General features: G+C 52.6%; 1 protein-coding gene across 3 annotated transcripts in view; it reads right to left on the bottom strand.

Moving 5' to 3' along the window:
• The window catches only part of VASH2 (vasohibin 2), a 31,802-nt gene extending 21,867 nt beyond the window's left edge, over positions 1 to 9,935 (bottom strand). For 2 of the 3 annotated variants that reach the window (XM_062210333.1, XM_062210332.1), the window contains exon 1: positions 9,657 to 9,935. In XM_062210333.1, the coding sequence (XP_062066317.1) occupies positions 9,657 to 9,932 (276 nt within the window). In that variant the 5' untranslated portion in view covers positions 9,933 to 9,935. Of the gene's footprint in view, positions 1 to 818; positions 908 to 9,656 lie in introns of all 3 variants that reach the window. The other variant, XM_062210334.1, reaches the window with a different exon arrangement.
• Between the last annotated feature and the right edge of the window lie 14,115 nt (positions 9,936 to 24,050).

The following is a 24,050-nucleotide window of genomic DNA, read 5'->3' as shown; positions in this document are numbered from 1 at the left end:
AGCTGCTCCTGAGAAGAGACAGCCAGCCTGGCACGGCCACCTGTTCACATGGTGCCTCCTCCATGAGGTCTCCCCAGAACTGTCCAGTCCCTCATTGAAGTTGTCCCTCTCTGAGCTCTGGGTCACAGTGGTTCTCGAAGGCTCCCCAGGTGTTGTGACTGTGAATAGGCCTATGCCCACCTACACCCATGGGCACCTCCTGGAGGCCAAGAAGCATGTCCTTTAGTGTCCCCGTTGCAGCCTACCCAGGATGGACTCAGGTGCTCTGTTAGCCCTCCCATCTTCACTGCACGACACCATCTTCTTCATGGCTAAAGGGGACTTACTTTACCTGCTCACACCAGAGCACAGATGACCAGATTGCAAAATGAGTGGAGAACTGTGACAGAGCAGTTGGTACCAATGCCACTCCTGGGTCTTGCCCCAAGAGGATTAGGAAAGATTCCTCTTCCTTTATTTTTTAAAGAGAGGGAGAGGCAGAGATAAAGAGAGAACTTTCATCTACTGGTTCACTCCCCAGATGGCCACAATGGCCAGGGCTGAGCCAAGCTGAAGCCAGGAGCCAGGAGCTGCATCCAGGTCTCCTATGAAGGTAGCAGAGGCCCAAGCATTTAGGCCATCCTTCGCTGCAATTCCCAGACCATTAGCAGGGAGCTGGATTGGAAGCAGAGCAGCTGGGACTAGAATCAGAGCTCACATAGAATGCATAGAATGCTGGCACCACAGGTTACAGCTTTACCCGCTGTACCACAATGTCAGCCCCAGATTGCTCCTCTTGCCTTGACTCTTCCCAGGTAAGTGCAGCTCCCCTAACTTACCAGCCACCTTTCACCTCTTCGTTCCCTTGTCTGCTTCTTGGCCAACACCTCTTGGTCTACAATTGGAGCGTATGCAGTTCTAATCCTGGCTGGGTAGGGAAGGAACCACAGGTTGGCAAGGAACTTATAGCTAAGACCTCCCACTCAGCCCTGAGAAACTCCGCCAAGGAAGCCGAGAGGTAAGAACAAACTCGGGGCCGGCGCCGCGGCTCACTAGGCTAATCCTCCGCCTGCAGCGCCAGCACACTGGGTTCTAGTCCCTGTTGGAGCGCCGGATTTTGTCCCGGTTTCCCCTCTTCCAGTCCAGCTCTCTGCTGTGGCCCGGGAAGGCAGTGGAGGATGGCCCAAGTGCTTGGCCCTGCACCCACATGGGAGACCAGGAGAAGCACCTGGCTCCTGGCTTCAGATTGGCACAGTGCGCTGACCGTAACAGCCATTTGGGGGGTGAACTAATGAAGGAAGACCTTTCTCTCTGTCTCTCTCTCTCTCACTGTCTAACTCTACCTGTCAAAAAAAAACAAAAAAACCAAAAAAACAAACTTGGGACACCCAGTCAAGTCACTTGCAGGAAGCCACAGATACCAGGCAGGCATGGCTTTGGGTATTTTTGTTGGGTTGGCTTTGTTTTGTGATTGCTTTGCTTTCCTGATTTCCCTTAGATCTTGCTCAATCTCCTGACTCTCTCTGGGGGGATGGAGTGGTGGGCATCAGAGAAACTCGGCCCTGTGGGCCTGGGCTCCAGCAGTGGGGTTGTGAGGAAGGAGAAAGGAGGCAGCTCCATGCTCAGGGCACTCAGGGAGAAGCAGAAAGGGCTGAGGGGCAGATTAGATCTATCCTCAGGGTAAACAGCTGCGGAGGCCCTAGGGATTTAGCGCTTAGCCGAGCTACTGGTGAGTGGACCCGGGGACAGCCCTGGGCAGCCTGAGGATGCTCCCGGCTCTCCACCCCCAGCCCCACTGCGAGCTGAGGTCAGTGGGTTCATCCAGTGCTCCCAGCCCTAGGCCACACTGACTGCCAGGACCCCTCGCCACCCTTTCCTGGGGTGCCTCTGCTCTCTTGGCTTGGAGACATCCCACTTTCCAGAAACTGGCCCATCAGCGCAGAGCTTGTCACACTTCCCACATCACAGCCAAAGCACTGTGGGTGGGTGTGTGAATGTGTGCACACAGGCACAACTGCTCAGCCAGCTACATTCTGTTTATGACACTTCCACTCAAACAAATCACATTCCTTTCTGGGAGAGTCATTTTGGGAAGCAAAATGTTCCAATTTGAACATTTGCTCATACACACGCACACATACATACACACACACACAGTCAGGATACGAGGTGTCTCCTTTGTGCTTGCGTCCTAACAAACATCAGAAGTATTGGGCTCATCCTTAGCCATGGCAGTAACACCCCAGCTGACCCACACCTGCAGTGCAGGGTGAGAAGTGAGTAGAGAGGCAGAGAGCAGGCAAACATTTCCTTAGCATCTCCTGTGCTTCAAGCTCTAGGCCAAGAGCAAAGGGACAGGCAGCATAGGCAGCACAGGAGCAGAGGAAAGGAGGATGGGGTCACAGATTAAGACGGTTCTCTGGGGCCCACGTTGTGGGCTAGCCTCCACCTGTGACACTGGCATCCTGTATGCCCACATGGGCACCTGTTTGAGTCCTGACTGCCCCACTTCCAATCCAGCTCCCTGCTAATGTGCCCAGGAAAGCAGCAGAAGATGGCTCAAGCATTTGGGCCCCTGCACCCACATGGTAGACTCAGATGGGGTTCCAGACTCCCGGCCTCAGCCTGGCCTGGCCACTTCTGGAGAGCGACCCAGCAAATGAAAGATCTCTCTCTCTCTCTCTCTCTCTCTCTCTCTCTCTCTCTCTCTGCTTTTCAAATAAATAAAGTATCTTTTTTAAAAAAGACACAATAAGAACAAACATCTCCACATGGAGAGGCACCTGTGCCAATTTAAGAGCTGTTGGCAAGCACGTTGGGGGCCGGCAAGTGAGCTTCCAGGCCAGCTGTGCTAGCCAGTGACTTATCCGGCATCTGCTATGGGGCTGACCACCAAATTACTTGAACTGCCCCCAAGCCCTGCAGAGCCCACAAGCGCTGGCTAGCGGGGGCGAGTCAGCAGCAGCTGGGCCTCAGAATGGCAGCCCAGCGGCGCCCAAGGGCTTTCACCAACAGCTGCTCGGTCAGCCCAGCCTGCCTGTGAGCAGAGCACAGAGTGCTAGGCGGACAAATGCAGACATTCCCCAAGTCCAGCCGGGAGTGGGCCGTCGGGGGAGAGGAGCCGAGACTGTGGTGGGATGATGTCATCGGCTGCACCTCACCCGGATGTCTGGGAGTGCTGGCTGGGGTTCCAATGGGGGCAGCTTCCTCCAGCTGCCAGGGTCCCCCTTGAACGCAGCCTGCCAGCCAGGTTGACTCCTGGGAATGTTAATTATGAAACCAGGTTCAAACTCTTGCTGTGTCACCTATTTGCTGTGGACCCTGGTGTAGCTCTGTTTCCTTCCTAATAAAACAGGGAAGCGTCACCTCCTTCAACACTTACCATGCTAGCTGTGAGGAGCACGAGCTGATGCATACAGCAGGTGCGTGGCACTCAGCACAGGGCGGTTGCTAGGTACACGCTGTTATTACCCATCAACATTAGGTTCTCAGGGGTCTACACTGGCGGAGCTGGAATGGCCTACCCTTGTCCAAAACTGGCAAACAGACACAACAGCAGCCCATGTCCCTGGACACTTAGCTCAGGAGCTGCAAATCATGAAGATGCCTTTGTACCCTAAAGGAAGACAATGAATACATCCTCTCCTCCCAGGGGACACGTGACAACAATGATTTAACATACCTAATTTCCAACGAGTTCACACACAGTAATCAGAAAAATCTTTAGGGTCAGCGTATGGCATAGCAGGTGAAGCCTCTGCCTGAAATGCCAGCATCCCATATGATGGCTGATTTGAGCCTCAGCTGCTCCACTTCAGATCCAGCTCCCTGCTAATGGACCTGGGAAAGCAGCAGAGGATGGCCCAGCTTAGGGCCCTGCTACCTACATGGGAGATCTGGAGGATGTTCATGGCTCCTGGCTTCGGCTTGGCTCAGCCCTGGTTATTGCCGCCATCTGGGGAGTGAACCAGTGGATGGATACCTCTCCCCTCTCTCTTTCTGTAACTCTTTCAGACAGATGAATAAAAAACTTAAAAAAAAAAAAAACTTTAAAAATTCTTTAGGCCTCAATGAAAAACAAATGGTGCTAAAACGTGGAAGCAATCCAAGTATCTACCAATGGATGAATGAATGAAAAAGAAATGTGTCATGGAGTTATACGTGCAATAAGATTGTTATTTAGCCTAAAAAAGGAAGGGTACACTTGCTTGTCGTAAGTGAAACAAGACAGCCATGATTCCTTCACATGAGGTTCCTAGAATTGTCAAATTCATAGAGACAGGAAGTTGGAGTGGTTGGTAGCGTAGGGGAAAGGAGAATAGGAAGCCAGTGTCTACTGGGTACAAAGTTTCAGGGGAGGAAGAGGAGAAAGCGCTGGAGAAAGGTGGTGAAGACAGTGGCAAATCCACGTGGGCAGACTTGATGCCTTAGAACTCTGCTCTCAAAGGCAGCCACCGTGCTAAGTTGTAGGTAATGTACATTTTACAGACACTACAAAGGCTTTGAAAAGACAATTCACAAAAGAAATGCAAACAGAAAATAAATGTTTGAAAAACCAAAGTTCAAGGTCACTATTCATTTAAGAAGTGCTGATGAAAGCCACCATACAACATCACTCCTCAGTGACCACTGTAGCGGAGATGTTCTGAAGAGCAGGTGCCCAGAGCTGCATGGATGCCCTCCTGGCACTGATGGGAACACACATGGTGCAACCTTCTTAGGAAAGGCCCAGGGCACACCCCCCTCTCTTCTCCCTAACTGGGGACCCAGAAATCCCTCCTCATGCTCTTCGCCTACCAGATTTCACCAATGACTTCCTAAAACTCCAATGCTGATTGTCCCTGGCCCTCCCCCTCAAGGCTCTCACCTCTTGCCCCCTGCATCCTGCTTTGCAAGCCGCAGAGCAGCTGACGCAGGCAGAATCTGGAGGGAACAGACCAAAAGCAACCTCTCCAGACAGACACTGGGCCTACCACCCGGCCCTGGGAGGCCGAACGGGGGAGGAGGGAGTGGAGAGGACAGGAAGATGGCTAAGAGGAAGAAGAATGAAACAAACCACAAGTAAGAGTTTGCACAGTCTCTCTCTCACCGCATTCTTGCCAAACACCACCAAGCTATCGGAAGCAAATAGGGAAGTGATAAGGAGGGGCACAAGTGCCATTGCCACCTGGGAGAGATGGGGGAGGCCAAGCAAGGAACCAGGGAAGCAGCAAAAGACCCAGGCCCTGGCGATCTTTAACAGGAACAAGGAGAAAGCAATGGATGTTGACATCCCCACTCTGAGAAGTATACTGCACGGGTCCCGGGCAGGAAAAAACTCTTCTCTGGCCACCTGGAAGAGCCATGGAACAGCATCCACAGCTCAGGACAGGCCCCGGTTCCTGAACAAGGGCCAGCCAGGAGACTATCCAGGTACAGAGGTCCTAGGGTCACAACTTTGGGCTGATGCACAGACGATGGTTCTGAATCTAGGACAGGGGAGGGGGGAGTCACTGGTGAGGGCCAGCAGCTGACAGGAGTGGAACCCTGACTGCGGCAAAGTCTTAAGTCACCAACCTTGTCCTTTTCACTCAAAGCTCACACCTCCAAACAAAAGGCAAGGCTATTCCAACGAGTTCATGGGAAAAAAGAATTAAAATATAAGCTTATTTTGGTGCAAAAAAAAAAGAAAAAAAAATTGGAAGGGCCAGAGCTGTGGTGCAGCGGGTTAAACCTCCAGCCTGCAGTGCCGGTATCCCATATGGGTACCAGTTCCAGTCCCAGCTACTCCACTTCTGATCCAGCTCTCTGCTACGGTCTGGGAAAGCAGTGGAGGACAGCCCAAGTCCTTGGGCCCCTGCACCCACAAGGGAGACCCAGAAGAAGCTCCTGGCGCCTGGCTTCAGATCAGCCCAGCTTCGGTCATTGTGGCCATTTGGGAATGAACCAGTGGATAGAAGATATCTTTCTCTCTCTGTCTCTACCTCTCTATGTAACTCTGTCTTGCAAATAAATTGGAAATCCATGCATATGAGGGAGAGGGTCTTCCAAAAGTTCATTAAAATACATTTTTTTTTGAGAGAGAGAGAGAGAAAGAGAAAAGCCAGATTTATTTAAGTCAGAATTCTCCTGCCAAAGCTGCCTGGAGGGGTGCTCCAAGAGAGGCAGGCCCTGAAAATACATATTATTAAAAACTATGTATGGATTTCAAAACTGTTTTGCACTCAAACACTTTCTAAGAACCTTTTGAAGTGCCCTCATCTTTCCCAATCTGGAACGAACAGCAGAATGGGGCACCAAAAGTGAAATCTGCAAGAAACCAATGGATGTTTCCCGTTGAATCCACCCTGGTTTTCTACCCAGGGAGAGTCCAGCTCCAACCAGTGAAGAAACAGGAGGACCTGCTTCTGAGGCTACCCGGCTGTCTTCCTCTGGGCCTTCCTCTCCCTGTGCTGCCCCGTCTCATGCCCCCAGACCCTCCAATCCTTGCTGTGTCCTTCAGACACCCCTGAAGAGCTCTTGGACCTGGTCAAGTGTTACCTGTAGACCCAGGCGCCCCAAGGGGAGAGGCCGGCAGTCACAGAGGGAGGAAGAGGAACACAGAGCAGGCACAGGCAGAACTGAAGCCAGGAAGCCAGCGGAACGTCCTGTCCTCTGAGGGCCATTCAGTCCCCTTCGTGGCCGGACACCTCCCCCTGGCACTTCCTCTGCCTCCGAGTCCACAGTCACCACATGGGTTAATCTCTGAAGCTCCACACTGCTTCTACCACCCCCCACCCCCCCACCCCACCCCCCGCCCCGCCCGTCCTGTGCAAGACCCTGGTTTGGCTGAAGGAGGAAAGGACAGGGCCCCAGGAGAAAGAGCACGCCCAGCGGAGCACAGGACCAACCTCGAATCGGAGAGGAGTGGTCCCTGGCCGTGGGCGACCAGGCCCTTTCCCTTCTCAGGGCCCTGGCACGGTAAGGGTTTGGGGACTGTCAGGGCAGAGGGGTAGCCAGCTGGGGAGAGGGAGAGTCAACCACTGAGAGAGATGTTAAGTTCTTTATTTAGGTTCAAAGCCAACTGCCCACATTTGTGCTCCTGGTTTAGAAACAGCTGTCCCCTGACCTTTAGCTCACCATGAGGGCACAGTCTGAGGTGGCTGCTGTATTTAAAAAAATGTGAACACGTTTTTAAAGAACACAGCATTCAGCTACAACCATCGACACATCAAAGCACAGGTCCAGGGAGGCAGCACTCACGTGCTCATCATCTTGGGTGACATTTAGACGGGAAACACACTGTGTTCCAGACGGGCTTGTTTTAGGGACTCACTGATGCTGAACCAGCAATGGCCCTAGAGAGAGCGAGCGGGTCTGGAACCCATGACACACAAGAAAGGGTGAAAGGAGCTACCTGCGGACAAAGAAGACGAAGGACAATGCCACAGTTCTCGGGGCTCAGAGCGGCACTCCTCCAGCGCCCGCACGGCAGCATCACACATGGGGTGTCAGAGCTGGAAAGAACCTGACACAAAAGCCAGTCTACTCCCATTTTATAGAGGAAAAAACTGAAGCCAGGGAGTGGCCTAGGTCACAAGGATGGATGAAGCACAACCAAGACTAGAATTCAGTCCCTTACTTCTCCGCCACCCCCGCGAATCCCTTCCACCTTAAGAGCTGTCTCAACATGCAAGGGAGCTGTGAGTCGCAAAGGAAGCTCAAAGGGCAGCGCAGGTGCCGAGTGACCTCAGGGACAAGGCAGGACTCTGCTCAGTCTAAGGAACACGTGGCCAGGCCTGAAAACTTCCAAATGAGGCAGCAAGCTCTCCGCTGCCTGTGGTCTTTAGAGGAAGGGGCTTTGCTGTACTAAAATTCCACGATTCCCACACAGAGAAAGGGTTCCCACACGCACAGTAGATGCGGGGTCAGTGCTGAGGTTGTGAGTTAGAAAGGCAGCATGGGACTGTGGTGTAGTGGGTAAAGATGCCGCCTGAAGTGCTGGCATCCCATATGGGCGCTGGTTCGAGTCCCAGCTGCTCCACTTCCGATCCAGCTCTCTGCTATGGCCTGGGAAAGCAGAAGATGGCCCAAGTCCTTGGGCCCCTGAACCCACATGGGAAACCCGGAAGAAGCTCCTGGCTTCAGATCAGCCCAGCTCTGGCCATTGCAGCCATCTGAGGAGTGAACCAGTGGGAGGCAGACCTCTCTCTCTCTCTCTCTCTCTCTCTCTCTCTCCCAGCTCTGGCCATTGCAGCCATCTGAGGAGTGAACCAGTGGGAGGCAGATCTCTCTCTCTCTCTCTCTCTCTCTCTCTCTCTCTGTCTCTCCCTCTTTCTGTGTAACTCTGACTTTCAGATAAATAAATAAATCTTAAAAGAAAGAACGAAAGAAAGACAGGCAGCACAGCAGGATCCAGCCTCTGTTCCCTGGGCCGACCCCTCTGCCAGGTGGAAGGGCTCCGAGCTCTTAAGTAAGGAATGATTCTGAAATCAGAACTGCAAATGAGAAAAGCCCTGTTCTCACGTGCACGGAGAGCTGAGCAGGGTAATTACAGTTGACACTAAGGCAGGCAAGAGTCCACTGGCACCAGCAAGATCTCTTTGACCTGCAGAGTAATAACCCACGGTACCTGACTACAACAGAAGTTCAGAGGCTGTCACATTCCCAGGGTGAGTGTGCACACATGCACACACATGCACACACACACAGCTGCCTGGCCTGCAGGCTCAGATGCTCAGCTGTCCCCAGATTGGTGACATGACCAGATGGCCTTCCAGGTCTTGTGTCTGCATTCCTAGTCCTGCCCAGGAATCTTTGCCGTCATGCAAGTGCCCCCAGGGCTCAGGGACCCATCCACCCAGCCCTGGCCGGTGCTCTGCAGCCCTCCAGTGGGATGTCTCCTCTAACAAGGAAGCCACTCACACCAGGGAACTTCTGCCTCCCTCTGTAATGAGATCCTTGGCCACCAAGCCCAGTGGGCCCACTGGCTTCTCTTCAAGGTAAAAAAAAAAAAAAAAACCACACACAACCAACCCACAAGCTTTCACTCCCCAGCCTCCTTCTCTATCCAATGGGATTAATTCATCATGTGTGCTGGAAAGTCCCTTTCAAGCCATAGCCAAAACTTCCTTTTTGCTTGGAGCCTCAATAAGCTGGGAAGTGAGACAGTTCGCTATTTTGCAAGTTTCAGAGGGGAAAGTCACTTCATGAAAAAAAAAAAATTGGCAAAATGTGTAGAAATGATTCACACTGAGAAATCTGACTGGCTGATTATAAATTCATTCACAGCTTAATAAACCACTCCCTGGGGAGGGAGGGGGAGGAGTAGCAGCCTGCAAAGAGTGGGCGCCCAGGGTTCATGCATCCTTGGCAAGGCCGGTGCAACCTGGTGGCTCTGCCTTTCGCTGCGGGATGCACATGGGGGTGAGTAACTAAGAGTTTGGCTGGAGATTCAGAGAAACCTTGGCACAAGCCCACCACACAATCCCAGGAAGACAAGTCCCTGAGCTCCCCAACCCATTTCTAAGGCTTCCAAGGCAAACTTCTCAATTAAGAAAAGGGCTGGCGGGAGGCACGGGACCGGGAGGGGCGTTGTGGCGGAGGAGGAAAACGGAGATGGCCTCTGTTTGCACAGAGGGAAATGGTCCCATCACTGCGTGCGCGCGCGCGCACACACACACACACACCACCCTCCGCCCCAGCCCCAAGCCACTAACCTTTGCCAAGAAGGCGGCGTTCCTGATGGCGCCCACCATCTCGCCCCCCTTGGGGTGCACCTTGGCCACGTGCATCCACATGCGCTCCCAGGTGTGGCTGTCGATGGGGAAGCCGCTCTTGTTCACGTGAAACAGCACCCCGCCGTCTTTGTCCTCCTCCTCCGAGCCCCCGCTGGTGGCGAGGCTCACCGGCCGCGCGTGGCTGCTCCGGGACCGGGTGCCTTTGGCGCCTTTGGGGTGGGGGCAGCGGTGAGTGTCGGCGGCGGAGCCAGTCATGGCCGGGCCGGGGCGGGGGGCGTGTGGCTGCTGCGGCGGCGGCGGCGGCAGGGGGCGTGGGCGGGCGGGCGGCGGGGATCAGCGCCCCGCGGGGGCGGCCTTCTCCATGCCTCTCGCTGCGGCAGGACGCGAAGGGGCTGCCCGCTCACGGGCCGTGCCTGGAATCAGCGGGGACAGCAGACACCGCGGTTAAGTGGACCCCAGGAGCAACACGGCCGTGTCCCCTCGCCCCGCCCCGCACGCGGCAAACCCCTTAGGAACTGAACCCGAGTTCCCGCCCTGCGATTCCCCCAGAAAGGCGGCTCGGAATTGGCCACCCAGCTCCAGATGCACCTAACGACGGAGGTGGGAGTGGACGTGCCCCGCGAGACCCCACCCCCTGCTGCCCAGGCGCGGCCGAGCCCCGCACGGGCCGGCACATGAGCGCCCCGGGCCGGCATGAGGGCGCTGCGGCAGCCCGGGCTGGCGAGGGGGCCCTGGGTCTTCCGGGAAGCCCTCCCGGACCCCGGCGGGGCAAGGCCCGTCCCGCCTCCCGCCCCCGGCCCCGGGTTCCAGCGAAAGGGGCTGCTCCCGGCTCCGGCCCCCGAGTTCCAGCGCCGGGAGCCCCGGGCACGGGCTGCGGACGGGACGCAGCGGACCGGACGGCTGCAGCGCCGGAACCCACCTCGGGACAGCGGGACTCATCGCCGCGGGGCCTCCCCGGGCGGCGGGGGCTGCGGGGGCTGCTGCTGCTGCGGTGACTGCTGCGGCCGTCGCCTCATTCCATGTCCCATTCTCGAGTGCTACCCTGTGACATATAACCGAGTCACCCGGGCAGCCGCCGACGCTCCGCAGACGCCCATTGGCCGCCGCAACAAAGAGGGGCGGGGCCCGGGCTCGGGTCGCCACAACCCCGCGCTCCGCCGCTCTGCGATTGGCTCGGGGAGGCCGGGCGGGAGGGGCCGTGCGTAGCAGAAGCTGGGCGGCCACGCGAAATCCGAGCGCGGCAGCGTTCCGGAGCCCCGCGGAGCTCCATGCGGCGTCGGTCCGTGGGACTCCAGGCCGCGTGTCCCCAGCGCACTGCGAGGGTCCGCCACTGTGAGGCGCAGCGGGCCTCCGAGGAGTGACCCCGAGGGAGCGGTTAGAGCAGCGCCCCTAGGAGAAGGGCCGGACGCAGCCTCCTGCCCTCACCCGGCGTGGTGGGTGGTTCGGGCCGGGGCTGCTCACCTGAATGCACAAGACTTCATCTTTTTTTGTTGTTGTATGAAATCCCATATTGCAAATTCCTCCCCAGTTAACAAGTGGGCCTAGCCTTGGATGCCCAGATGTCAGTCATGTCTAATAAAGGCCTTTGAAAGCGAAGCTGAAATGAGAGTGAAAGCTCTGGGGATCAGGCAGGTCCTGACTGCCACAGCCACGAGTGAGCGGAGCGATGGAGAGACGCCTGGGGAGGTGGGCGCCCTCCCGCACCCACCGAGGAAACGCCTTGTCCTTAAAGCTGCCTGGTTTTTGTTTCTATTTTTTAAAGAAAGAGAAGAGCAGGGTGGCCGTGGCTTGCAATGCCAGCATCCCATATCCCGGTGCCAGTTCCGGGCTTGGCTGCTCCGCTTCCCATCCAGCTTCCTGCTAACATTCTGGGAGGCAGCAGGTGCTGGTTCAAGTGCTTTGGGCTCCTGCCACCCATGTGGGAGACCAGGATGGAGCTCCTGGCTCCTGGCTTCAGCCTGGCCCTGCCCCTGGCTCTTGCCTCCATTTAGTGAACTCTCTCTGTCTCTTGTCACTCTACAGTTCAAATAATTTTTTTTGAAGACCAAGGCAAGGTGGGTCAGGGTGAATCACTTGCCTGAGCAGCGTGACCCTGGACAAGCTACTGCCCTGGGCCCAGCCTTTGCTTCTCTTTCTGAAAAGGACAGCAGAACCCTCACTCTCCAAGGCTTGTTCTGGCTCTGAGTTTCTGGGATTTCCTGACTTGTTGTCCTGTGGACACTTAGGAACCAGCCATAAGACCTTTCTTCTCCCCCCCCCCCAAGATTTATTTTATTTGAAAGGCAGAATTACAGAAAGACAGAGGCAGAGAGAGAGAAGTTTTCCATCCACTGGTTCACTCCCCAGATAGCTGCAATGGCTGGAGCTGAGCCGATCAGAAGCCAGGAGCCTCTTCTGGGTCTCCCATGCAGATGCAAGGGCCCAAGGACTTGGGCTATCCTCCACAGCTTTTCCAGGCCACATCAGAGAGCTGGATAGGAAGTGGAGCAGCCAGGGCTCGAACCAGTGCCCATATGGGAGGCTGGCACTGCAGATGGTGGCTCTACCGCTACACCACAGCACTGGCCCCAAGACCTTTCCTCTTAAACTCCAGGCCTATAATGGCAGCTTCCACAGGGCTGACCAGCCCTGACCGTCAGTGTGGTCAAAAAGTCGCTGGCAGCAGATCGGTTTCCGGGGGACTGAACCCTACACACTGCCAGACAGAGCTAGAATCCTCCTCCACTGGAGGGTGTGTGAGGGGCCAGTGCCAACAGGGGCTGGTGGGGGGCATAGCTGGGTGACCAGGCCTGGACTCTGGGCCTAACTCTGAGAAAGCCCATGCCTAGGATTTTGTGGGTTCAGTACTGAGAAGAAGTTAGGTTATCGCAGAAAACGGGCCGATACATGGAATCACCTGGACAATTCAACTGGAGCAAGCACACCTGAGGAAACAATCAGAAACGACGCCCTCACCATTCACAGATGGAAAGAAAACAGGCCTCCGAGAGAGAGCGCTTTTCTCACCTGGAACAGATTTCCTTCTCTTCGCACTTATCTTGCTATCTGCCCTTTGTCCACACTTGCCTGGAGTTAAGTCAATTTAGAATTTCAGGCTGCAGACCTGTGGGCAGAGGAGGAAACGCTGGCCTGATGCCACTCAGGACAGCGAGCTCTCTCAGAGCTCGAGTGAACAGAGCAGTTGGTGAACATCCAAGAACGGCAAAGATCACCTTCCCTGGAATCACTTCCCAGTGTCCCCACTCAGGTCAAGTACAAACAACTACAATTACCTGAGTCCTGCTGTGGCTGGAAGAAAATCCTGGGGACCCAAGAGGGCTGTCAGTCCACCTCTGCCTGCAAGCATTTCGGGAGTCCCTGAAAGTCGGGGCGCGGGGAGGTTTTGCTGCTAATCTCCAATATTTGGGGCTGGGGCTGGGGCTAGAGCTGAGCCAGTTAAGCCGTCGCCTGTGATGCATCCCATATCAGAGCACTAGCGGGATTCCAGCTGCTCTGCCTGATTCAGCTCTCTGTTAGTGCACCTGGGAAAACAGCAGAAGTTGGCCCCTGCCAGCCTTGTGGGAGACCGCTTTGGAGTTCTAGGCTCCTGACTTTGGCCTGGCTCAGGCCAGGCATTGTGAGCATTTGCGGAGTGAACAAGCACGTGGAAGAGCTCTCTTTCCTCTTTCTCTCTCCCTCTCTTTATCTTTCTTGGGGTCTTTCAAAGAAATCTTTTTTTAAAATGTCCCATATTCCAATTGTCTATTCTCTCTTCCCCAGGGGTGGCACAACACAGCATAAGAAGACACCTTGTGAGATGTGGTTACTTTCTAAGCAGGTGCTCGGGAGACTTTTGAAGTGAACTGCGTCCTTCCAGGGAAGGCTTCATGGAATTCAAGGGCTCATTGGTCCAGAATCCTTTGCATTTGAAGGTTGTGTGGGTTGCAAGGCTGAGGCAACTCTGTTCTCCACTTCCCTGTGTATCTTGTGTCATACAACCCCCAAATGAACCAAGGCCAGCCAGATTTGTGAGCGTAGGAAGCTCTGGTTATTAGTAAGAGTGACCCAGCTGTTACACACAAATGCAGTGGGACAAGATCCGTTTGTGATTTGAACAAGGGCACGTGGTGACTGGGGACTCGACCTCTGAAAGTACGGTCACTTCTAGGCACTGACGTAACCACTGGTACAGCAGAGAAGTGTCTTGGAAAGGTTGTGAGTGATAAGAACTGGATTCAGATAGCATCTCATTATTCAAGTGCCAGCTACTGTGTTCACAAAGATAAGTGAGACCAAATCCTACCCTGATGGATCCTATTTCTAGCTCTACTACTTGTTGATGGTGCAATTTTGGGCAAGTTACTCAATGTCTCTGAGCCTTATTTGCCTTACAAGGTAGAGATAATTCTACTGCAGAAGGACATGGTGAGGATTCAGAGTAGAAAGGTTATGAAAATACATTACAAGGGCCTAGTACATGTTAGCTGGGCCTTAATCTGAGACAGTTACACAAACAGATCGGGAGACATCTATTCCCAGCATAGCTCAGTGGAAGTCAAGACTGAGAAAATACCGCAACAGTCCAGGGAAAGGGGCAAGCATTTAAAACAAGATATGATGGGGTGGGCATTGTGGTACAGTGGGTTTAGCTTCCACTTGGGATCCCATCACAGAATCCATGTCCTGGCTCTTCCACTTCTGATCCAGCATCCTGCTAACACATACCCTGGGACGCAGCAGATGATGGTTCAAGTATTTGGGTTCCTGTCACCCATATGGGAGACCTGGATGGAGTTCACAGCCCCTGGCTTAGGTCTGGCTCAGCCTAAGCTGTTGCAGGCATTTGGGGAGTAAGCCAGTACATGGAAGATCTCTCATCTGTATGTCTCTCTGTCTCCCTCATCCCCCCCACCCTGTCACTTTTCCTTTCAAATAAATAAATAAATCTTTAAAAAAAAATAGACTCATGAATATATGGAGGGAGAAAGAAAAATTTGGAAGGGATAGGCAGTTCACACCTGGAAACTGGAAGCTTCTTTCTACCTCCCTTGGCAGCATGAGGAAGATCACCCAGTTACGAGTTAAATCACGTTCCCTCTCCAAATTTTCATGTTGAAGTTCTACCCTCCATGCCTCAGAACATGGACTTATTTGGAAATAGTGTCATGGAAGCTGTACTTAAGATGAGGTCATACTGCAGGAGGTTGGGCTCCAGTCATCCAAGATGACAGATGTCCTCATAAAAAGGGAAATTTTGGATGCAGCAACAGACATGTGCACAGGAGAACCCACGGGAAGACTGGAGTTCAGATACCACAGGCCAAGGAGCTGCCAGAAGCCGGGAGAGGCCTGGAGTAGATCCTGCCCTGGCGCCTAGCAGGGGCCTGCTCATGTCTTGACCCCTGACTTCTGGCTTCTCAGAGTGTGAGATAATCAATTTCTGTTGATGCTGCTCTGTCCAGGGCACTTGATTATGGACTTAAGGAGAGAGGGTAGTCTTAGAAAAATAGGATACGTTCTTTAGCTCTCACTTGCCCAAAGGATATTTTCCACACATGAGGGGGCTTCAAAATGCTCATGGAAGGGCCGGCGCCGCGGCTCACTAGGCTAATCCTCCACCCTGCGGCACCAGCACACTAGGTTCTAGTCCCGGTCGGGGCACCGATCCTGTCCCGGTTGCCCCTCTTCCAGGCCAGCTCTCTGCTGTGGCCAGGGAGTACAGTGGAGGATGGCCCAAGTGCTTGGGCCCTGCACCCCATGGGAGACCAGGAGAAGCACCTGGCTCCTGCCATCGGATCAGCGCGGTGCGCCAGCCGCAGCATGCCAGCCGCGGCGGCCATTGGAGGGTGAACCAACGGCAAAAGGAAGACCTTTCTCTCTGTATCTCTCTCACTGTCCACTCTGCTTGTCAAAATAAATAAATAAATAAATAAAAATTTAAAAAAATGCTCATGGAAAACGTATCCTCTGAAAAAATTATGCATGAATTCAATTTTTTTGCAACAAATTAAACATCTTTTAATTCCATTTTCTACAAGCCTTTTGAGGTAGCTGCATATTCCATGATAGTATCAGAACCACATGAACTGTCACCTATTCACACATTGTTTTGTATTGTTCCTTAATTGTTTTGGGGATAGGTCTTGCCAAATAAACAAAGAGAAAAGTGACATTTATTGAGCTCTTCTTTCACACCAAGCACAATCAAAGCACTTGACATGCATTATGCTATCTAATGCTCTCAATAAATATATTACAAATTGACACTGAGAATGGCTAAAGGTCCAGTCAGCACAGGGAAACCACAAAAGCAACTTGTTGATTTCAGTTTAAATCGTGAATGGAAAAAAGCTTGCATAATAAAAACAGCTTTTCGCGGCACCGAAGCTCAATAGGCTAATCCTCCGCCTTGCGGCACCGGCACACTGGGTTCTAGTCCCGGTCGGGGCACCAGATTCTGTCCCGGTTGCCCCTCTTCCAGGCCAGCTCTCTGCTGTGGCCAGGGAGTGCAGTGGAGGATGGCCCAAGTGCTTGGGCCCTGCACCCCATGGGAGACCAGGAGAAGCACCTGGCTCCTGCCATCAGATCAGCGTGGTGCGCTGGCCGCAGCACGCCTACCGCGGCGGCCATTGGAGGGTGAACCAACGGCAAAAGGAAGACCTTTCTCTCTGTCTCTCTCTCTCACTGTCCACTCTGCCTGTCAAAAAAATTTAAAAAAAACAAAAAAACAAAAAAAAACAGCTTTTCCCCAAATCTCTAACTATGTGTCTGCTCTTGCATTGAACTTATTCTACCCAGTCAGTTGAGGAAAACCCTGGCTGCAACACCAAGCTCCACTGGTGCCAGGTTGATCACAGTCCAGGGGGTCTGGAAGCAATGAATGCACATCTACAGAGAAACACATCTGCAACCCCGGCCTGGCTACAATCCTAGAGAGCTCAGGCAAACAGAAACCCGTGTTTGAAAATTACCACATCAGGGCTGGCATGGCATAGTGGATAAGACCCATATCAAAGTTCATAGTTCAAATCCCAGCTACTCTGCCTTCTGCTACTGCATACCTCTGGGAGGCAGACGATGATGATTTAGGTACTATGATCCCTACCACCTGCATGGGAGACCTGGATGGAATTCCTGGCTCCTGGATTCAGCCTGGCCCAGCCCCAGCTCTTGTGGGCATTTGGGGAGTAAATCAGCAGATGCAAGATCTCTATATCTTTCTCTCTGTGTCAGTCTGCCTTTGAAATAAAAATGAAACTAAATAACTTTAAAAAAAAAAAAAAAAAGCAATCCTGGCCGGCGCCGCGGCTCAATAGGCTAATCCTCCGCCTTGCGGCGCCGGCACACTGGGTTCTAGTCCCAGTCGGGGCGCCGGATTCTGTCCCGGTTGCCCCTCTTCCAGGCCAGCTCTCTGCTGTGGCCAGGGAGTGCAGTGGAGGATGACCCAAGTGCTTGGGCCCTGCACCCCATGGGAGACCAGGAGAAGCACCTGGCTCCTGCCATTGGATCAGCACAGCGTGCCGGCCGCGGCGGCCATTGGAGAGAGAACCAACGGCAAAAGGAAGACCTTTCTCTCTGTCTCTCTCTCTCTCACTGTCCACTCTGCCTGTCAAAAAAAAAAAAAAAAAAAAAAGCAATCCTAGCACCAAGCCCACATGGAATTCAAGTCTTGTCCAGTGGTTCTGTTGAAGAATTCAGAAGCTTGGGCCTGAAGCTGGGGTGGTGGGAGAAGTAGGAGGTGGAATCAAACCCAGCCACCCTCTGCCTGAAACTCACTCAGTGGAGTGAGCTGACCTTTAAATGGAGCTGACTTGCAGCCAGAGTGGGCACAGGAACCACAAGCTAAGGGTAGAATTCACTGGCATAGACCTTTGGGTCAATGGTTAGGTCACCGCTTGAATGCCCTTTCTGTTCCAGCTTCCTGCTATTGCTTCCACCCCCACCACCTCCCCATGCAGGAAGTGATGTCCCCTGCCACTCACCTGGGAGTCCAAGATTTAGCTTCCACCTCCTGGCTTTGGCCTCTGGCCATTACGGGCTTTTGGGGGCTGAAACAGCAGATGAGGGTTTCTCTCTCTCTCTCTCTCTCTTTCTCAACAAAAGCTTTAAAAGGAAAAAAAGGACTAGAGAAATATGACAACTGAATGTGGTAGATGACTGTACACTGGATCTTGACCTACAGGGAAAAAAAACCATAAATGACATCACTGGGCCAATCAGCAAAACTGGAATACAGATTAGATTAGAGTAAAAGTAAGATTAGATAAGAGTTAGATTAGAATAAAGGTATCTATGCTGACTTTGTTGCCATTATTAAGCACACTGTGGTGATGTAAGAGTGTTCTTAGGGAAATATACATAGAAGTACAGGGAGGGAAAAGGCTATGGGGTAGGCAGCTGGGTAAAGGACATACCGGCATTCTTTGCATGATTCTTTTTCTTGCCACTTTTTTGTAAGTTTGTAATTATTTCCAAATAAGAAGATTAAAAAGGGGAAGGCAGAAAACATTATTATAGTCCACTATAATAATCCTGTGAGATTTTCTTAGCATTTTACAAAGAAGGAATATGGGTTTAAAAATGTTAGATAACTTGCCCAAGGTGAGGGGATGGTGTTTGCAATAGCAGTTAAGAGGCCATCTCAGACACCCACACCCCATACTAGAGTCCTGGCTTGGGGTCCCAGCTATATGCTCAATTCCAGCTTTGTTAATGCATGCCGTGGGAGGCGACGGCTCAAGTAGTTGGGTCCTTGCCCATCCACATTAGAAACCTTTACTGAGTTGCCAGCTTCTGGCTTTGGCCTCTCCCAGCCCTGGCTGTTGTATGCATTTGGGGAGTAAACCAATGAACAGGATATCTCTGCCTCTGTGTCTCTCTGCTTTTCAACTAAGTAAAAGAAATAATGTTTTTAAAAAAGGTTAGGTAACCTGCATAAGGTAACATAGTAAGTGTCAGAACCGAGAGTTAAACCAAAATTTCCTTCATCCAGTTCTTTGCTTTTTCTTTCTTAGCAGCAAAGAAAACATGGAAGCCAGGATTCAGGTGTTTCTTCCTGGTCTCCCATGCAGGTGCAGGGCCCAAGCACTTGGGCCATCCTCCACTGCACTCCCAGGGCACAGCAGAGAGCTGGTCGTGTCACTCTTTGCATACTGCACAGCAAGAGTTGTCATCACAGACAACTTCCAGACATCCTTATGATTAAGAGTTTTCTGTCCAATTGCTGCAAGCCTTCTCCTCCAGGGAGGAGCCTGGGGTTTCAGATGCATTTGTGCCTCTGATCAATCCCCTGGAGAGGGGATGCTGAAGAAAGGGGAGCATGGAGGAGGAGAAACTAAGGGGCTGAGACCAGGGCATAGGATGAAATGAGGGCCCGAGACATCCACGGGCAGCACCGTGAGCCCTGCAGTTCAGAGTTCTAAGGTGCTGTGGGGACATCTGGCCGGAGGGAGCAGAAATTTAAGACTTTCTTGGATGCCAGCTCCTTTTGGCCCAGAGAAGGAGAGGATGAACTGCAGTTTAAATGACTGCCTTCTCTACTAATGGTGGCCTTCACTGATCTGTTGTCGTTAACAATGTACTCATGGGCCCCATGCCCGCCTCTTCCTAGGAAAACAGCCTTCCTGCAACTATAGATATTCCCCAGTGTTCCATGGGGTTATATTCCATGGGAAATCATAAGTAAAATATGCATTTAAACATCCTAGCTTTGCCTTGTCTACCTTACACATCCTCAGAACACCGACAGCAACCTAGAGTTGGGCAAAGTCATCCAACCCAAAGTCTACATTACAATAAAGTGTTGAGTATCTTGTGCCACTCTTTGAATACTGCACAGCAAGAGTGTCCGCTGCTGCCCCTCGTGGTTGTGGGGTTGACTGGGAGCTGTAACTCCATGTGCTGCCCAGGAGCACAGAAGAGGACCTTGCCCATTTAGCAGCCTGGGGAAAAGATCTAAACTCAAGATCCAAAGCATGGTTTCTATTGAATATGCTTTTGTTGTTAGAAAAGTCAAAAAGCCATACATTGAACCATCCTAAGGCAGAGTTGTCTGAACTTGGGTTTGGCCTCTGAAGGGCTTTCTCAATGAGATTCACACCAGAAAGCAACAGCTTAAACACCTTGGGAAAGTTGGAGTTGGAGGGCAGCTCACCTTTTGGCCCTCCAGCTCTTTAGGAAGACAAAAATGAGTGAGTTGAGCAAGACAGCACCTTGTTCCCAGTGGCAAGTGGAACACGCTGACTCAGACTGTGCAGCCAGGGGAGCAAGCCTTAACGTGGTGGTGAGGGGGGTGCGTGATTGGGACTATGCAGGGGCTACCCCGGGCAGGCTCCATGTCACACACAGGTGCAGGAATCCATGAGATGGGAAGGGAGCTGTCTCTGCTAATCTTCGCTCTACCTGGACTACCCTGGTTGAGTCAGGTAGCAACACCTGCGTGGTTAGTGAATTCCAGAAGATCTGCATTGTGAATATGGAGGTTGGAGTTGAATACTCTTCCCTGGGTTGGATGGGTGCAAGCCCCACCATGCCTTGACACTGAGCAGAGTTTCTTGGGTTTGGATACCTTTGATATCCCCTGATTGATCAGGTTGCTTCTGGATCAGCCAGAGGCCAAGCAGGAAACATAATTCTCCAAACTACGTAAGTAGCTCCTCTGAGGTATTTTAGTTAAAGTGGAGAAAAGCTGACTCATGCAACTGTCACCATACATCACTGCTAACAGTTATTGAGAACACATGGCACGGCAGAGGCTGTCCTGAGTGTTTCTTGCATGCTTATTTACGCCACCCTCAACAACCCCGAAAGTGGCACTGCTGTGGACTGAATGTGTCCCCATAAAGTCATCTACTGAAGCCCAACCCACGGTGTCTATTTGGAAATGAGGCCTCGAAAGAGCTAGTTAAGGATATATGAAGTCCTGAGGGTGAGGTTCTGAAAGAACCGGTGGCCTTCGGAGAGACCCCTGAGGGCTCACTCTCTCTCCCTCTCCCTCTGTCCCCTTACCTTCATGCACACACACCAAGAATAGTCATGTGAGGACATGGCACAAAAGTGGCTACCTACAAGCCAGGAAGACAGCCCTCACCAGAAACCACAGTTGCTGGCACGTGGACCCCAGACTTCCAACCTCCAGCACCGTGAGAAGTTACATGTGTGCTGTTGAAGCCGCACAGTCTATGGAATCTTGTTATAGCAGCCCAAGCCAACACTATCAACACTGCTAAATCATCATTGGCCCACTGCAGGTGCTATCCGTATTCTCATTTTAGAGACAAGGAAGATGCACAGATGGGAACGAACTTTCTCAGGGTTAACCCTCTGCCTTGCCTTGGGCCTCCTCACTCTTGGGGTCCTGATTTTCTTATAGGAAGAAGCTGGGTGGAACTAGATCAGGGCCATAAACACAAACTTCATCAGGGATCAGGCAGACAACAGAAACCAGCGAGGGTGGCTGTGTGGGAACTGTGCAGACTGGAGAGGGCAGCCCCCTTAGGGTGGGCAGCTGCTGGTCAGCTTCAACCAGTTATTGGCCAAACGGCTCAGGTTCTCAGATCTACATTTTCTTAAGACAAACCTGCAAGTCTGGCTCTTTTTGGGGAAGGTTCTGCTTTTTCAAATAATGGCAACAAATTCCATCATGAAACAGTGTGCAGGTCAATTAGGACACATCCATGGGGCCAGCGCTGTGGCATAGCGGGTTAAGCGGCCGCCTGCAGTGCCGGCATCCCATATGGGCAGACCCAGCTGCTCCACTTCCTTTAAAATAAATAAATAAATAAATAAATCTTAAAAAAAAAGAAGACACATCCATGGGCCATGTTTGTTGACCATTATTTGGCTTGCCCACTTTGGACTAGGTGATTTTTCTACACTCCTATCTCCTCCTGCTTCTCCGTGGCCATGATTCTCTGTCTTCGGAGAGGTCTGCTCTAAGATCCTACCTTTAGGAAAATAAGCCCCAGAACTATTTTAAGGGACAAGCAGGGCCAAGGGTATAGACTTAACCAGATCATACAACTCTGAGTCTGTTTCCTCTTTTGGAAGTTGGTCCACTAGCACCCACCTCACAGGAGTTCCAAAAAACTACATAAGATGGTGCACGAGGAAGCAATAGCTAAATAATAACAACCTAGCAGTGTATACAGCCCCTGCTCCATATCAGAGACATTGTGCACCTGCTTTCACGCAGGTGCTGTCAATATTGATATTGAGAACATCAATAGCACCTGCACATCTTTTGGTATCTCCACATTGGTTATCTGAGCCACTTACAAATAGCTGACTGATGGTTTTGTGGGTTATAACACACTTGAAACAGAGAGGATTGGCAGAGCTCTGGAAGCAGCAGAGGATGCTCCGTGGGCCCAGGGGCATGGCTGGGAGAGGGAGAACTAGGAAGGAACGAGAGCAGCAGTGATTTCACCCTGGAAGTCAGGAACAAAACAGCCTCATCTGTTCCTGAGGGGCTGGGAGACTGTGAGAGTGTTTGTAAGGACGCCTGGAGTCCCAAGCAATGCCTCAGAGCTGCGTGTAAAAGTTCCAGCGGCTCCATCTTCAGCTGGGCCTAATGAGGATTCACAACTCTGGGCGAGACTCCCCATGTGGGGCTTTATTTACCGCACTGCTGAGTAAGGACCACTTTATCTACTCCTATCGTCTTTCGCCAACACCTTCATCAGTGTGTGTTTTTGGTTGCTGGTGTTTTTTTTTTTTTTTTTTAATAAACGAGAGCAGATTATTTGTGTCCCAAGGCCATGACTCAAGTTCGCTGTTTGCCAGCTGTGAGGAAGACAGAGCCTGGTCCTCTGGGGCCAGCCCTGTCTCGGCAGAACTGGAGGAGGGTCACCAGTGAGGACAAGTGGAAAAGAAGGAAGGAGGCAGAAGCTCGCCTATCTCCAGGTCTGGCTGGGGAGCAGCTCGGCAGGGCAGGAGGATCTGGGGAGGGCTGTAGCTGGAAGAATGAGTGGGTTAACGGCTGGCTGAGGTGGAGGAAGGCAGGCCAAGGGAGGGAGAGGGAGAGCGGAGGGAGGCATCGGGGGAGGAGTGTTGGATACGTCCCCAGAAGCTGAATAAATCAACACCCTGGTTGTAAAGGAAGACAGCACGAGGCAGGGAGGAGGAGCTGAGCGGAGCTGTGTTCACAGCTGGACTGAAGCTAAATCCACCTTGGCAGATTAAGGACGCACCGGAAGGATGTGACCTTGGAAACAAACTTCTGCCAAGGAGCTGGGAGACCCTCAAACTGACTTCTGGCAGGTCTGGCATTGCCTGACGCTAGCATCCCAGGTGAGTCCTGGCTCTCTGCTTCCAATCACGCTCCCTGCTAGTGCACCTGGGAAGGCAGCAGAGGATGGCCCAAGTGCTTGGTCTCTACCACCCACTTGGGAGACCCAGATGAAATTCCTGGTTCCTGGCCTCAGCCTGGCACAGCTCCAGCAGGTGGAAGATCAATCTCTCTCTCTCTCTCTCTCTCTCTCTATCTATATATATATATAAAGAATACTCTGTGAACAGGTGATGGTGATGCCTTTTGAACAGAGAAGAGCACTTTACTGCATTGGGGGCTCAGTCCTGCCACCAACCTGCTGGATAACCTCAGGCATGCTCCCTCCCCTCCCTGAGGTTTGGTTTATAAAACACAGGGCTTGGGCTACATCCCGTGCTCTAACCCTGGGATGTACATTAGAATCACCTGCTAAAAATCCCAGGCTAGAACCATGGACTCAAGGCAGAATTCTCAAGTTTGAGACCATCAGGGCAAGGTGGTCTCTAAAGGTCTTAAGCAGGGACATCATTAAGTCTGTAAGGAAAGGAGAGAGTGGACAGCTGGCAGGCTGAGCAGGAGGAGCGGAGCCAGGACCATGCCCCTGCTCAGAGCTCCACTGTCCTGACATTCGGTGACCTGAGGCCCCGTGTGGCTGGGCTCTTGCTGTCAACGTCCAGCTGGCTCTTTCTCAGCCCTAATTCATTCATTCCACAGATATGTGCTGAGCCCTGAACACGTGCCTGTCACTGTTCTAGATGCCAGTGAAACAACAGTGCTTGTCACACAGTGCTCGATTCTCGGGACACACCCGAAGCCTAAAGAAGGTGCCTGATGGCCAGCGCCGTGGCTCAATAGGCTAATCCTCCACCTTGCGGCGCCAGCACACCGGGTTCTAGTCCCGGTCGGGGCACCGATCCTGTCCCGGTTGCCCCTCTTCCAGGCCAGCTCTCTGCTGTGGCCAGGGAGTGCAGTGGAGGATGGCCCAAGTGCTTGGGCCCTGCACCCCATGGGAGACCAGGAGAAGCACCTGGCTCCTGGCTTCGGATCAGCGCGATGAGCCGGCCGCAGCGGCCATTAGAGGGTGAACCAACGGCAAAAGGAAGACCTTTCTCTCTGTCTCTCTC

The sequence above is a fragment of the Lepus europaeus genome, chromosome 14 (assembly GCF_033115175.1).
Source record: "Lepus europaeus isolate LE1 chromosome 14, mLepTim1.pri, whole genome shotgun sequence".
In the NCBI taxonomy this organism is placed as follows: Eukaryota; Metazoa; Chordata; class Mammalia; order Lagomorpha; family Leporidae; genus Lepus; species Lepus europaeus.
This window is presented reverse-complemented; position numbering and strand designations above follow the sequence as displayed.